This window comes from Ammodytes marinus (assembly GCF_949987685.1).
Source record: "Ammodytes marinus genome assembly, chromosome: 13".
Taxonomy (NCBI): domain Eukaryota; kingdom Metazoa; phylum Chordata; class Actinopteri; order Uranoscopiformes; family Ammodytidae; genus Ammodytes; species Ammodytes marinus.
This window is the reverse complement of record NC_137217.1, coordinates 30,476,299-30,491,661: the sequence shown is the minus strand read 5'-3', so window position 1 is coordinate 30,491,661 and position 15,363 is coordinate 30,476,299. Positions and strand designations below refer to the sequence as shown.

The window sequence follows — 15,363 nt, the reverse complement described above, 5'->3', positions numbered from 1 at the left end:
TTTACTGCAAACTGTGCGTTAGTGCGGTACACTGCCCAATTCAGTTCTATTTCTAGCCCCTGATTGCTGCAAGCGACAACTGGGGACATTTCTGTTTATGTTACCTTAAAATAAACCGTTTGATGATCTTATGCCCCTATCTCACTGGGCTGCGACTGTTTGCGTCAAGTTGGAGACTTCATTCGCAAACGAGTCTCTAAACTGTCTCCAAACGTTCGCGGAGGTCTCAATTTCCTCGCATGAGTCGCAGAGCCGTGCAGTCCTGTCGCATGAATTTTGTACATTTTCAAAAAAAGTGTGCGACAAATCTGTCTCAAAATAGTCTCAGAGTGGTCGCAGGTGTCTCCAACGCGTCGCAAACCCTTCTCAATTTAGTCTCCGTGAGTCAGAAAGTGCGAGCAATGTGAGACAACTTTGCGAGGGGTTGGCGACTTATGAAACTAAATTGCGACTGATTTGAGACAAAAATGAGACGGTCGTGCGACGCTCGCCAGACGTTCGCGAGACATAAATGCGACCTCCTGGCAAGTGTTGGGCAGGACATTCGCAAACGTGTCGTGAGGAACCAACTCAGTGAGACTGCAAGTGAAATTTGTCGCTAATTTGCATATTTGGTCGCAATTTTGTGTCTCCAACTTGTCGCACACTGTCGCAGCCCAGTGAGATAGGGGCTTTACTGCTCAAAAACAGACCATATCTGCTGTGGTAAATGTGGGGTAAAATGCCTCCAAAGCTAAAATAATTAGGAGGCGATTTTTTAAATATTTCAACCAAGATATCTGTGCTTTCCTTGGACATCAACATGTGTTTGTAGCAACAGCTTGTTTACACAGTAACACAGCCACATGTCCAGCTCGCTAAGCCTCCAGCAGTTACCAGCCTAATGAGCAAAAAAACTTCAAATAAGTCAGACAAACCTAGCCCTAGCCCTTAAAATGGGATGCAACTATTGATTCAATGAAGGTCTCACGGTTAAGATGAATGACAGTGAATGCATTTAATATTTGGTCCTGGGGAAAGTAAATTAAAGTTAAGTATCATCTTAAAATTGGACAGGAATGAGCCATTGGAGAAATGCTGTGAGGGAATTAGTGGTGTAGGCTATCATGCATATTTAATACTCTGCTACTACTTTATACAGTGTTTCTTATCACTTTTTTGTTATGATGTCCAATTGTTTTGGCAACGTTAACTCTCATTTTCCATGCCATCTGATATGAAAGACCACAGGACACACACACACACACACACACACACACACACACACACACACACACACACAGGCCGTTAAGTGTCTGTTCTGTGCTACTGTAGAAACATGGCGGTGCACCTTTCAAGAAGTAAAGAGTTCTTGTAATGTAATCTATGATCAACAACTGTTTCAGAAATATTTAAAAGTTCCTCGTAGCACCTTTAAGTAGTAAAATAGTTCCCTTTGTACACTCACCAGAGCCTTTGTGTTTGTCGGTCGAGGGGGGGCTGGGTTTGGGCCCCTTGTTGCTAAACGACATGAAGAGGTGTTGACAGAACTCTTCGGGCAGTTTGCTGTCCAGGAACGTCTGCATGAAGACCTGGAAGCCCTCAAAGTCTATCTCCTAAGAAACCAACAAACAACAAGAGCGCGTTGGCAAGGCAAGAGTATTTATAGAGCACCATTCAGACACAAGGCCATTCAAAGAAGTGCTTTACAGGGGCAAGATTAAAATACATCAAGTATAGAATACACATTAGAAAAGCTGATGGAAAATATGAATAGCAATACAACACTTAAACGGAATAAATAAAACATTTAAGGTGCAGTGTGTAATATGACATCATCAAGAAAGTTCTACAAAGTTCTAGAATGCAACACTCCCTGGGTAACCCCAACCCTTTCGAATAATAACAGAAGCTACAGTGGCCTTCAAGGACAAGGCAAGGCAAGGCAAGGCAAGGCAAGTTTATTTATATAGCACAATTCAGACACAAGGCCACTCAAAGTGCTTTACAGGGGCAAGATTAGAATACATAAAACACATTATAAAACATTTAAAAGCGATTAAAAGAAGCAAATAAAAAATAAAAAAAAATAAAAACATGAAAACTGGATTTAATAAAAGAAGCAAATAGAATGAAAATTGCAGGTTAAAATGGAAACAAAAAAGTCTTCAGACTCGATTTAAAAGAACTGAGAGTTGCAGCACACCTCAAGTTCTCTGGGAGTTTGTTCCAGATTGTTGGTGCATAAAAACTAAAAGCTGCTTCTCCTCGTTTTGTCCTAACTCTAGGGACTGTAAGTAGACCTGTCCCAGACGACCTAAGGGCTCTGGACGGTTCATAACTTATCAGCATATCAGTAATGTATTTTGACAAGAACAATTCTAAATTTTAAACAATGCACCTGATGACATTCCAACTATGACACTTTCAAGATGGCGGCACTAGGCCTTGGTCCAAACTATGCAGAAATATGGACATATATGAGACCCTTTCTAAGGGAAAAATAAATAATAAAAAAAAAAAATTCAGCTATTATGCACTAAATTAAATGTACTTATGGATTTTATAATTATTTTCTACAAAATCTACTAGGAAATAAAACCCAAAATTCTACACACTGCAGGTTTAAATAATATAAAAATTGCAAGTTAAAATGGAAACAGAAAAGTCTTCAGATTTGATTTAAAGGAGCTGAGAGTTGCAGCAGACCTCAAGTTTTCTGGGAGTTTGTTCCAGATATTTGGTGCATAAAAACTGAAAGCTGCTTCTCCTTGTTTAGTCAATTAAATACAGATGAGTTTTACATATGAAAAGAGGCTGTTGGCATGTTTTCCAACATCAGTGAGAACATCTGTGAGTGTTTGGAAAGATGTGGCAGCTTTCCTGTTACATATGTCTGCATTCAGAAAGATGCCCAAAGTGTTGTTTGGGCTGGTGGGCGGCGAAAGTCTATTTTACGAGTGGTTTCAATGTGTTTTGGTGCTTTTATCGTTGAGTGCAGTGTGTGTGTGTGTGTGTGTGTGTGTGTGTGTGTGTGTGTGTGTGAGAGAGTGTGTGTGTGTATGTGCAAAGTCGTCTTTTTCTATCAATTCATCCATCCCTCTGAATGGTCGATTGAATCCCCGAAAAAAAGTCAATATTGTCTCACAATTTTTCCACATTTTGCTGATGACCACATTTAAAGAAAGACATTGTAGCTGAGTTATATCCACCAGTAAAAGGTTGAGTGTCCTCCACAAACACCTTTCATGTTTCCATTGCTTCACAAGAGTCACAATCTATTCAGGCACACACACACACACACACACACACACACACACACACACACATACATATACACACACACACACACACACACACACACACACACACACACACGCACACACACACACACACACACACACACACAAAATCGTTGTATCACTCTGAAAAACACATCAACGATAAATATGAGAGAGCAAGAGATAACAGTTACCTGGCTGAGGATGTCCTGCTTCTAAAACCAGCAGCATTGTAGAAAGAAAGAAATTGTGTTCATGGATTTATCATGCAGTTATTACAGTGAGAATGGGCTATTTGTCCATATTACACATGTGCACGTGCATGTAAAACGTTAGCATTAAGACAGTATGTTTGTGAATGCAGGGTTACAGTGTTAAGCTATCTTGATAAAATGCCTCAACAAAACATGGTATAACTGGCATGCAACAGGAGGGCCTTAAAGCTGGGGTATGTGATTTCTGATTGGTCAAAGTTAACATGAGCTGTACACTTTGACTCCGATTCTGTTCTTATTGGCTGTTGGGACTGTCCATTCACTTTGGCACCGACTTTGTTGGTGTGCAGAGCGTGTCAGGGAGGGACCATAGGGGAGGGACCAAAGAGAACAAGTGGAGCGGTTGAGGTATTTGGATTCGAATCTCTATCCCAACTGCCATTTTCTCCCCAAATCCTCCACCCCAGCTTTAAATGTGTAGGTAAGTTGTATGTGAGTTTATCTGTTGTATTGTATGTTTCATGTTGGAGCTCTTGAAAACGAGATGGTTCAACTTAAGGGGCTCAACTCATTAAAACAAGCTTACAGTATATCAATGCATAGCGGATCTTGCAACATTTGCTAAAACATTCTCTGTTTTTCCAAAAAAACATAGGGTTTATACTTGTGTTTATGTGTATTGTTTGTCAGTATCCACATGGAAGTTAATGCAGTGAAGACTATGTAGTGAAACAATAATTATTCTCCAAACCCCCATCAATGCAACCATGCAAATATCAAAGTTGAATAGAACATTTCCAACTGAAATGCTATAAAAAAATAGCTTATTAGCTGTAACCATTTACTTTAGTTTAGTGATTAAAATTACAGCTCATAGTTTAGCAGTGTGTTCAAAATATTATATGAGAAAAGTCATCCAAAATTATACAAAGTATGCAGGGGAGTTGTCTGGTGTCAAGTTATCTGAAACTCACCCTGCGTTCCAAATCACATACTCTTTCGTTTTACTACACTACATACTACAGTACAGAAGAGTTTTACAGCCACGGGAGAGAAATAAAAATCAGATAAGGAAGTTATTTTTTTATTATGTTGAGAAATATCAAGAATAAAGAGGAATACTCCAAAATGCTATTGGAGTTAGTGGGAGATCTAGGTATTTTTTTGGCATACTGCAATTGACCTGCATGTATTGGGGACATCCTAAATCTTTTTTCTGGCATACTAAATAGTAGGGAAGTATGGATATTGGAACGCAGGGTCAGTGTTTCAAAATAAACTTTAAAAAAGAGACAGTAACCAAACTCAGTTGTCAGTTTAAAACCTCCAAAAATAGACATTGTGCCAGTTTCAGATATACAAATATGGCATGGGGACTGCTATAGCAATGTTAGCAGAGCTGGTTCCAATCCCTTGTAAATGTCCTATAAACCATCTGTTATATAATATAGTGTAAACTGTGCATACCTCCTCGGGGTTGTATTTAGCCAACACACCATCTCCATGGAACTCCTGCAAGACATCCTTCAGCTTCTTGGTCGAGTCTGAGAACAAACATGGAAGATAACACCTGCAGTGAGTTATGTGTGTGTTTACATTTGATTCTTATAACAGTACAAGTTAGATTAATATGGGTACATTCTGTAAAGGGTGGATGTAAGTGAGGGGGGCTGTGGGCGAAGTGGATATAGAGCGCGTACCATATTGGCTCCGGCCTTCGTTGCAGTGGTCGCGTGTTCAAATCCGACCCGTGGACCTTTACTGCAGGTCATCCCCCCTCTCTCTCTCTGTCTCTCTGTCTCCCCATTTCAACTCTGTACTGTCTAATAAAGCTTGAAAATGCCAAAAAATAATCTTTAAAAAAAAAGAGTGAATAGTGCGGGGATTGTGCAGGTGCGGGGATTGTGCAGCAATTGCATTCCGTAACTGCAAATTATTTTCTTGGATGGATGGATGGATGGATAGACAGACAGACAGACAGACAGACAGACAGACAGACAGACAGACAGACAGACAGACAGACAGACAGACAGACAGACAGACAGACAGACAGACAGATAGATAGACAGATAGATAGATAGATAGATAGATAGATAGATAGATAGATAGATAGATAGATAGATAGATAGATAGATAGATAGATAGATAGACAGACAGACAGACATATAGACAGATAGATAGATAGATAGACAGACAGACAGACAGACAGACAGACAGATAGCTAGATAGAGTAGTTTTTAGAGCTCGACTTATACACAAGAACAACATGAGCAGAGAGAGATTTGCTGAGATAATTACTGAGCGCTGCAGAGCGTTTATGAGCCCCACTGCTACAGCTATTTGTTGCTCCACACACACCAGGTTTTTAATGTTGCATGAGTTAATTAGGAGTTCTATTTTCTCTCTCTCTCTCACACACACACACACACACACACACACACACTGCAGGGCCTGGTTCATCTCCCTGCTTGTCACAAATTACATTAAGATACTTCTTGTAGAGTGTGCTGCATGTTAGCTGGCTTGTGTTTGGCCTCTTTGCACTATTCTTTCATACCATTGATACAATTATATCTACGTTGTGAGCTATTCTGCACCCGAGAAGTGGTTTGTAGAATATGAACTACAACATGCCGTAAGCTAAACAGAGCGGCCAGGCAGCCTGAGGTGGCGTTGCACAGTCACTGGCTGATAATCAACAGGTGTGTGTGTGTGTGTGTGTGGTTAATTTTTATTTTAATTTTTTTAACCTTTATTTATACAGGTAAATCCCATTGAGACCAGAGACTCTTTTTCAAGCGAGACCCGTTCCCATTCCCACGTTACCATTCACACACACATTCATACACCGATAGCAGCAGGCTAACTATCCACATTCACACGAGGCAAGGTGGGTGAAGTGTCTTGCCCAAGGACACAACAACCATGACACAGGTGGCAGGGCGGGGATCGAACCTCCAACCCTTTGATCATTGGCCGACCCGCTCTACCACCTGAGCCACAGTCACCCCGCAACACACAGTCGTCCTCTCAGACTGAGCCAAAAAAAGTTAGATTAGGTTTTTGATCCGATTTCAAGCCAAATATCCCAAAATATCAAACCTTACATAAATGTATATGAGTCTAGTTCCATATATGTTTAAACAAAAGCTGAATCTACTTTACGGTAGTACAGATCCTATATAACAATTATCCTAGCAAACATGAGTATTGTGCATTTAGTAATGTCTGCATGTATTTAGATAGAGCATCTCAGCTCCTCTTAACAGCTGGTTGTAACAAACTGTCGCCTCCTGCACTAATGGCTTTGGATGTAATGATTTTGCCTAGAGATAAATGCTTCACATTGACAGTGTTTGTAAATCGTTATTGGCCATTTGTATTAGCCCACCGTCTGTCTACACACACACACACACACACACACACACACACACACACACACACACACACACACACACACACACACACACACACACACACACACACACACACACACACACACACACACACACACACACACAGAGATTTGGATGTGCTGATTGCTTGTCACATCCCGCAGCCTCTACTGAATTACAATGCACTTTTCTGTCAGGCCTAGAAATGCAATTCCTGAAGAAATCGCGGTGTGAATGCTGACGCTCTGGCTAAAAGCGTCTGCTAAGTGACATATAATGTAATGTAATGTAATGTAATGTAATGTAATGTCATGTAATGTAATATAATGTATTGTAATCAAAAGTAAAGGGATCTGTCTATCAGTGCCACACTCATTACTAAACACATCACATGAACGGAAACTCTAATTGTTTAGAGTTGGATCGTAGGTGCTTGTCTAGGCGCGCGGCAATTAAAACACACACACACACACACACACACATACACACACACACACACACACACACACACACACACACACACACACAAAGACTCCTTTGTTTCCTCTCAACACTTTGAATTTATGTTTATTCTGCTCTCTTGCCTTTCTAGTCCCACACAACTATAAAACGTTATGAAAAGGTTCAGGGCTTTCCTTTAAAGGTGCAGTGTGTAATATGACATCATCAAGAAAGTTCTACAAAGTTCTAGAATGCAACACTCCCTGGGTAACCCCAACCCTTTGGAATAATAACAGAAGCTACAGTGGCCTTCAAGGACAATAACAATTCTAAATTTTAAACAATGCACCTGATGACATTCCAACTATGACACTTTCAAGATGGCGGCACTAGGCCTTGGTCCAAAATATGGAGAAATATGGACATATATGGGACCCTTTCTAAGGGAAAAAAATAATTCAACGTTTTTTTTTCAGCTATTATGCACTAAATTAAATGCACTTATGGATATTATAATTACTTTCTACAAAATCTGCTAGGAAATAAAACCCAAAATTCTACACACTGCAGGTTTAATGAGAAGCAAGGCAAGGCAAGGCAGGGCAGGGCAGGGCAAGGCAAGTTTATTTATATAGCACAATTCAGACACAAGGCCACTCAAAGTGTAAGGGAGAGATATAGTGGGAGTAGATAAAGAGAGAGAGAGATCACTAGGGACCACACACACACACACACACACATGACAGAGACACAGACACACACATGACACACACACACACACACACACACACACACACACACACACAGACACAGACCCACACACACACAGACACACACACACACACACACACACACACACACAGACACAGACACAGACACACACACACACACACACACACACACACACACACACACACACACACACACACACACACACACACACACAGACACAGACACAGACACACACACACACACACACACACACACACACACACACACACACACACACACACACACAGACACACACACACACACACACACACACACACACACACACACACACACACACACACACACACACACACACACACACACACACACACACACACACACACACATGTCCAATTCAGATACAAGGCCACTCAAAGTGTAAGGGAGAGATATAGTAGGAAGGAGATAAAGAGAGAGAGATCACAGGGGACGGTGAGGCAGTGTGATGCCCATTGTTGTGCCTCAGATAATGGGCTATTTTATAACCTGCTGCAGCGCTCACAAAGAGTCGTCCGGAGCCCGCTGAAAGATGATTATCCAAATCTGTCTAGCGTGCACACATGCCTAGACGCACGCTAGACACACACACACACACACACACACACACACGGATGCACGCACAGACAGACAGACACACGCGCACACACACACACAGACACACACACAGACGCACACACACAAAGACAGACACACACAAAGACGCACACACACACACACATACACACAGGGACACGCATAAACACACACACAAAGACAGACAGACACACGCACGCACGCACACACACACACACACACACAGACGCACACACACACACACACACACACACACACATACAGACGCACACAAATACACGCACACACACACACACACACACACACACACACACACACACACACACACACACACACACACACACACACACACACACACACACACCAAGAGTCTTTAGTTCCCTCTCGACTCTTTGAATTTATGTTTATTCTGCTCTCTTGCCTTTTCAGTCCCACACAATTTTCATTCCAAGCGACACTGTTAAGCCGAACGTCTCCGAAACATTTTGATGTTTAATTCAGCGGACGCCTTCGCCACCCACCAGGCACAAATATGTACAAAACACAGAAGAACATAAAACCGTAACCTTATCGTTTTAGAGAGAGAGCGGGAGAGAGAGAGAGAGAGAGAGAGACAGAGAGGGAGAGAGAGAGAGAGAGAGAGAAGAAGAGAGAAATAGAGAGAGAGAGAGAGAGAAGAAGAGAGACAGACAGAGAGAGGGAGAGAGAGGGACAGAGAGAAAAAGACAGACAGAGAGATAGAGAGAGACAGACAGAGAGAGAGAGAGACAGAGAGAGAGAGAGAGAGAAGAAGAGAGAGAGATAGAGAGAGGAGAGAAGAAGAGAGAGAGAGAGGGAGAGAGAGACAGAGAGAGAGAGTGAGCGAGAGAGAGAGAAGAAGAGAGACAGACAGAGAGAGAGAGAGGAGAGAAGAAGAGAGAGAGAAGAAGAGAGAGAGACAGAGAGAGAGAAGAAGAGAGACAGAGAGAGAGGGACAGAGAGAAAAAGACAGACAGAGAGAGAGAGAGAGAGAGAGAGAGAGAGAGGTTGGGTTTCAGAGTAAGGAACCATCTTCCTAACAGGGCACAAGGCAATTATGCCATTACCAAGTGTAACACTGGGCGCACGGCACACATTAGGTGAAAAGCATGAATTTTTTAACATTCACACTTGGGAGCTCTGAATAACAAATAACAAGCACTGTTTTGAAATTGCCTTGAAGCAGGCTACCCACTGTATGTATGTTGAGTTTGACACTTAAATAGCTCTGCGATATATTCAACCACTTTAACTGCTGCCAGCCAAGGCCACAGTCGGCTACCACAGAAAGCACTTAGTATGTTAAAAAAATAAATAAAAAATTGTCCAAAACTATCCCTGCGTTCCAATCCCCATACTTCCCTACTATTTAGTATGCCAGAAAAAGATCTAGGATGTCCCAATACATGCAGGTCAATTGTAGTATGCCTGAAACTACATAAATGCCCCCACTAACTCCAATAGCGTTTTGGGAGTATTCGTCTTTATTCTTGACATTTCTCGACATAATGAAAAAAAAAACACTTCCTTATCTGATTTTTTTTTTCTCTCCAGTGGCCCTAAAACTCTTCTATAGTTTAGTATGTAGTGTGGTAAAAAGAAAGAGTATGTGATTTGGAACGCAGGGTATGTGTCAAATACACAGCACATCTCGCAGATATATCGTCACATTTTCCACCCCGCATGGCTGGTACCATTTTCAAGCCACCGTGCAATGTGTCAACATCTCCGAGCTTAATGTAAACTCCAGGCATATCCAGAGCCAGAGCAAGGTCTAGTGAGCAGGGGAGCTATTGGTTGGTGCCGCAAAATCAATCATGTTAGGCACTGAAAAGGCACCGCACAGTGTAAATGCTTGAGCAGATTGAGCGGCTTTTTCTACATCAAGATGAAAAAATAAGAGACGGCAATTTAAGCGTCAAAATGTCACCATTAAAAACAAGGAATATTTGAGATCGACCACAGTCACATGTGCAATGACACACACACACACACACATGCACGCAGGCACACACACACACAAACACACACACGCACACACACACACACGGTTTAGTGCAATGAATCGTGTACAGCGGTTTACAGCAGACAGGGAAAAAGCCCTCTTGTTATTGTATATAACCCTGGCCTGGTTGGTTTTGAAGCTATCGAGGGATAATTTGTGTTTTGTGTGCCGAGAAAGATGTGACGAGAAGGAGGATTAATGAAGATGTGGAGGCAGTACAATCCAATTCACTCCAACTTTCCAAAAGTTAAAACCACACACACACACAACATAGACACAGACATAGACACACACACGTGACATAGACACACACACACACACACACGACATAGACACAGACATAGACACACACACACACATGACATAGATACAGACACACACACACACACACACACACATGACATAGACATAGACACACACACACACACACACACACACACACACACACACACACACACACAGACGCACACCAACACACACACACACACACACACACACACACACACACACACACACACACACACCCCAGGCAAGACAGTAATGAGCGGAAGACATTTTGGGGGAATACATTTTTCTTCTGGAGTTAAGTGTGAAGAAGATTGGTTTAGCCTGACTGCTGGCTCCATGTTCACTGAAATAAATATGCCCTCCATCATTTTCAAAATTCATCTTATTTCAATGGTATAGCTCGTTAGTTAACAAGCTAGCCACCAGTATATCTAAAGCTGGCAACCTCATGCTGATTACTGAGCCACGCTGCTGCAAATGACTAATATATGCATCACCATACCCATTTAACCTCTTTGACATTTAAACTTACTTAAATGTAACTGCTTTAGAATGGTTGAGATGTACCTGGATGACCACTGCTGTTAGGCTGGTAGTTTCACCCTGTCTGCACTCTACGTAATGCTAAACCTGTTGTGAAACTACAGTAGGTTATAACAATGCACAGATTAGATCAGTCCTTCCATATAACTCTGAGTAACAAATTAAACAAGAGTATTTATTTAAAAATGCCATTATTTTTATTGTTTTTAATGTGTTGTGTTGTGGTCTTTGCAGCGCGGATCCAAGTAAAAGAAATAAAAAGTCTAATTCTGAATATCTGTTTTATCCTACAAAAGAACCAATTATTTCTGCTGGTAAATTCTCAAGGACAAGTTAACATCTTTCACAAAGAATATTGTTATCCCCATCGACCACTGCAACGAAGGCCGGAGACAATGCGGTGAAGGCTCTATCCACTACGCCCCAGACACAAAAATATCTTGCGAAAACACGACGGCCCGTGAAGTAAGGTGGTCGAGAGGACATGACAGGTGTGTGTAGGGGGATGACATAATGTTATACAGTAGGTGACATTTCACTGTTATAATGGAGGATGTTCACCTGGTCTCTCATAACAACCCTGAGGGCAGCTAGTGGAGTGTGTGAGAGAGTTTCTCTAGCAACTGCACTGAATTGTAGAATATGTCAAGCCACATTACTCATACCAAAATACAAGCCAGTGACATGTTCCAACTCCCATTTCAGGGAAGGTTGTTTTGACTTGTGCAACAGGCTTTTAGACCACCTGTGAATGTGTATATACAGCCCAGGAAAAAAATGAAGAGGCCAGTCTGTATTTTTCTTAAATTTTCATCTCTACATAACTTATCGAACATGCTCTTAATGACAATGTTTTTATAGTGAATTTGGTAGAAATGTTTTCAGTAGTTTATAGAATAAAACCAAAATGTTCATTCTACTCAAGCATATGTCTATAAATGGTAAAATGAGAGACACTGAACATTTGGAGTGGTCTCTTCATTTTTTTCCAGAGCTGAATTGTATGTAATCTCAATTGGTGATGGCGACAGGATATCGCATTGTGAAAAAGTTTCTCGTAGGCTGTTTTAAATTAAAAGTTAAAGGTGCTCCGGGGAACTTTCAGTTTGTGTTCATTCTTGCGCCCCCTTTGGACAACAGCGGTAGTAATAGTAGTTGTATTACATCGCCAGCTGTTGTTCCCCATGACAAAGGCATTAAGAAAAACTATATAAAAATAGCATTCTTTGCACTGATGGTCTTGTTTGTTGTTATATGTAATTTATGATCATCGGAGGAAAAAATTAGACTGTCTCATAAATATTTTAAAGTTCCTCGTACCACCTTTAAGCCATGTTCTAAGCTACTGCAGACTTGGTTATCACTGCCTTGTACTTTCAAAGGCTGCTTGAGGGTGTCACAATCATGTATTGTTGAAAAGCAGGATAAAACACAATAGAGAGAGAGAGAGAGAGAGAGAGAGAGAGAGAGAAAGAGAGGGAGAGAGAGAGAAGGAGAGAGAGAGAGGGCGAGAGAAAGAGAGGGAGAGAGAGAGAGAGAAGGAGAGAGAGAAAGAGAGAGAGAGAGACAGAGAGAGAGAGAAAGAAAGAGATAGAGAGGGCGAGAGAAAGAGAGGGAGAGAGAGAGGGAGCGAGAGAGAGAGAGAGAGAGAGAGAGGGAGAGAGAGAAAGAGAGAGAGAGAGACAGAGAGAGATAGAGACAGAGAGAGAGATGGAGAAAGAGAGAGATGGAGAGAGAGAGAGAGAGATCTTCAGAAAGTACACTCTCCTTATCCCAGTAAGCGTCCCTCTCGTACTCACACTGAGTGTATTCCTGCAGCAAGGCGAATTCTGCGGGGGTCAGCGTGACCCATTTGTCCAGGCCGCTCATTGTGTCTGGACCTCTTCTGTCCTTCGATGGAGCATTCCCCGGGCCGCAACACACAGCTGGGAGTATGGCACACTGGAAAGAGTAAAGACAGACATCAGTTCATCTGCCACATTAAAGACCTAGGCCTACTTCACCGGTGGAAATATGAAGGTGTATTGAACTCTGAGATCCTATGTAGTATAAATGTGCAAACGTTTTAGGAATCAGTTCGTCCTAGCCTGAGAAAAAAGGCAGAAAGAGTGTTTTATGGTCTTACTGTCTATAACCCTACATTTTCCCATGCGTGACATCACATATGGTAACATGCAGGGTTAGGATTAACAGGACAGCTGGGCCAAGAGAAGACTAAGGGAAGACTGAGGGAAGAAAAACCTCATTCATTATATTAAATAGTGGTTGTATAATGATAGAACGCCGGTTCCGTATGGGTGAAGTATTCCTTTAAGAGTAATAGGAAACTCTACTTTAAATTAAAGGTGCAGTCAGCAATTCTGGAGAAGGCTTGTTGTCATAATCACTTTTTGTCAAAATCAGTGAATATCTCAAATCAAATCAAATCAGTTTTATTTGTATAGCCCAAAATCACAAATACATTTGTCTCAGTGGGCTTTACATTCCATACAATATGACACCCTGCCCTTACACCCTTAGCTCGGCTGAGAAAAAAACTCCCAGTAAAAACCCTTTACCGGGAATAAAAAAAAAATCTCCTCGCGATCCTGATACCTGTCCGTACTGTGTGTGCGGTGAAAGAAAATTCAGTGTTAATACAAAGCCTAGGCTCTGTAAACTCGTAAGTAAGCAAAGGGTATGCAAAAAAAAGTGCCCCCCCCCCAGCTAGCAACATGCACATTTTTCAGCACACACACAGTATGGACAGGTAGCAGATTGTGAGGAGATATTCACTGATTTTGACAAAAAGCGATTTTAACAACAAGCGTTCTCCAGAATAGCTGACACTTACAATTAGGGACTAGAGCCAAACCAAATGATTTTTGTCTGCATTGTGAAAGGTCATAACTAACATCAATACATACAAAACATCCTTCTGTCTCAGTGAACAGTCATATTCTAGACTTCTCATAATTCCCTGTCCCCTACCTGTTTCTCTGTATGCGATATGCGATCCTGTTTAAATGCAGAGAGAATGCCGACTATGAACGAGTTATCCAGGTGTTCTTATCCGACTTCGCTTGTCCGTTAATGTGCCGATTTGTGTGTGAAGTAGATCGGATAAAGGTGTTTACATGCATTTTACAAGTCCTGTTGAAGTCTTATTCGTTTATTTACCCGATTATGAGTCTGCATGTAAACGCACTGACTGATATGCTAGACGTCTCATTATTCCCTGTTCCCTGACTGTTTCTCCGTCTGACCCCAAAATGTCCCCTCCTCTCTCCATCGACATGTTTTTCAAATGATTTTACAAGGGTTTGGAGACTTGACATTTCAGGCATTGACATTTCTGTTTTCAGTTTAGGATGTTGCCAGAATTCAGAATCCAGAATCCACCGTAATTATAGGAATAGATGGAAACAAATGTTAACAGAAAAGTTCAAATAACATTAAAGGGAGTATACACACACACACACACACACACACACACACACACACACACACACGCACACACACACACACACACACGCACACACACACACATACAAACAAATCTACTGTCAACCTGTTTGGCTCAAAGTGAAGCATCACCTTCATTGGCCTTGGATTAGACCGACCGGTTGCCATGATGACAACACCATCAAGTTCAAGCTAAAACTGCTGCACACACACACACACGCACACACCGACACACACACACACACACACACACACGCACACACCGACACACACACACACACACACACACACATTGCTGTTGTCGCCTGCTGCTTGTATTTTTAGGACTGAGTCCAATGTCTGGGGTTTCATTTGAGGTAAACAGAAAGTCTGTGTATTTGTTTCTGCAGAACGATTTATTTTTAGCCAAG

The 15,363-nt window shown here is 41.7% G+C and overlaps 1 protein-coding gene across 3 annotated transcripts in view; it reads right to left on the bottom strand.

The window, feature by feature from the left end:
* dgkb (diacylglycerol kinase, beta) overlaps positions 1–13,378 on the bottom strand; it is a gene marked incomplete at both ends in the record, with an annotated part of 94,294 nt that extends 80,916 nt beyond the window's left edge. The window contains 4 exons of one of the 3 annotated variants that reach the window (XM_080040142.1): positions 1,442–1,595; positions 3,455–3,475; positions 4,943–5,019; positions 13,309–13,378. In XM_080040142.1, coding sequence (XP_079896268.1) covers positions 1,442–1,595; positions 3,455–3,475; positions 4,943–5,019; positions 13,309–13,378 — 322 coding nt within the window. The remainder of the gene's footprint in view (positions 1–1,441; positions 1,596–3,454; positions 3,476–4,942; positions 5,020–13,308) is intronic. The other 2 variants (XM_080040143.1, XM_080040144.1) reach the window with 2 other exon arrangements.
* Positions 13,379–15,363: the final 1,985 nt, after the last annotated feature.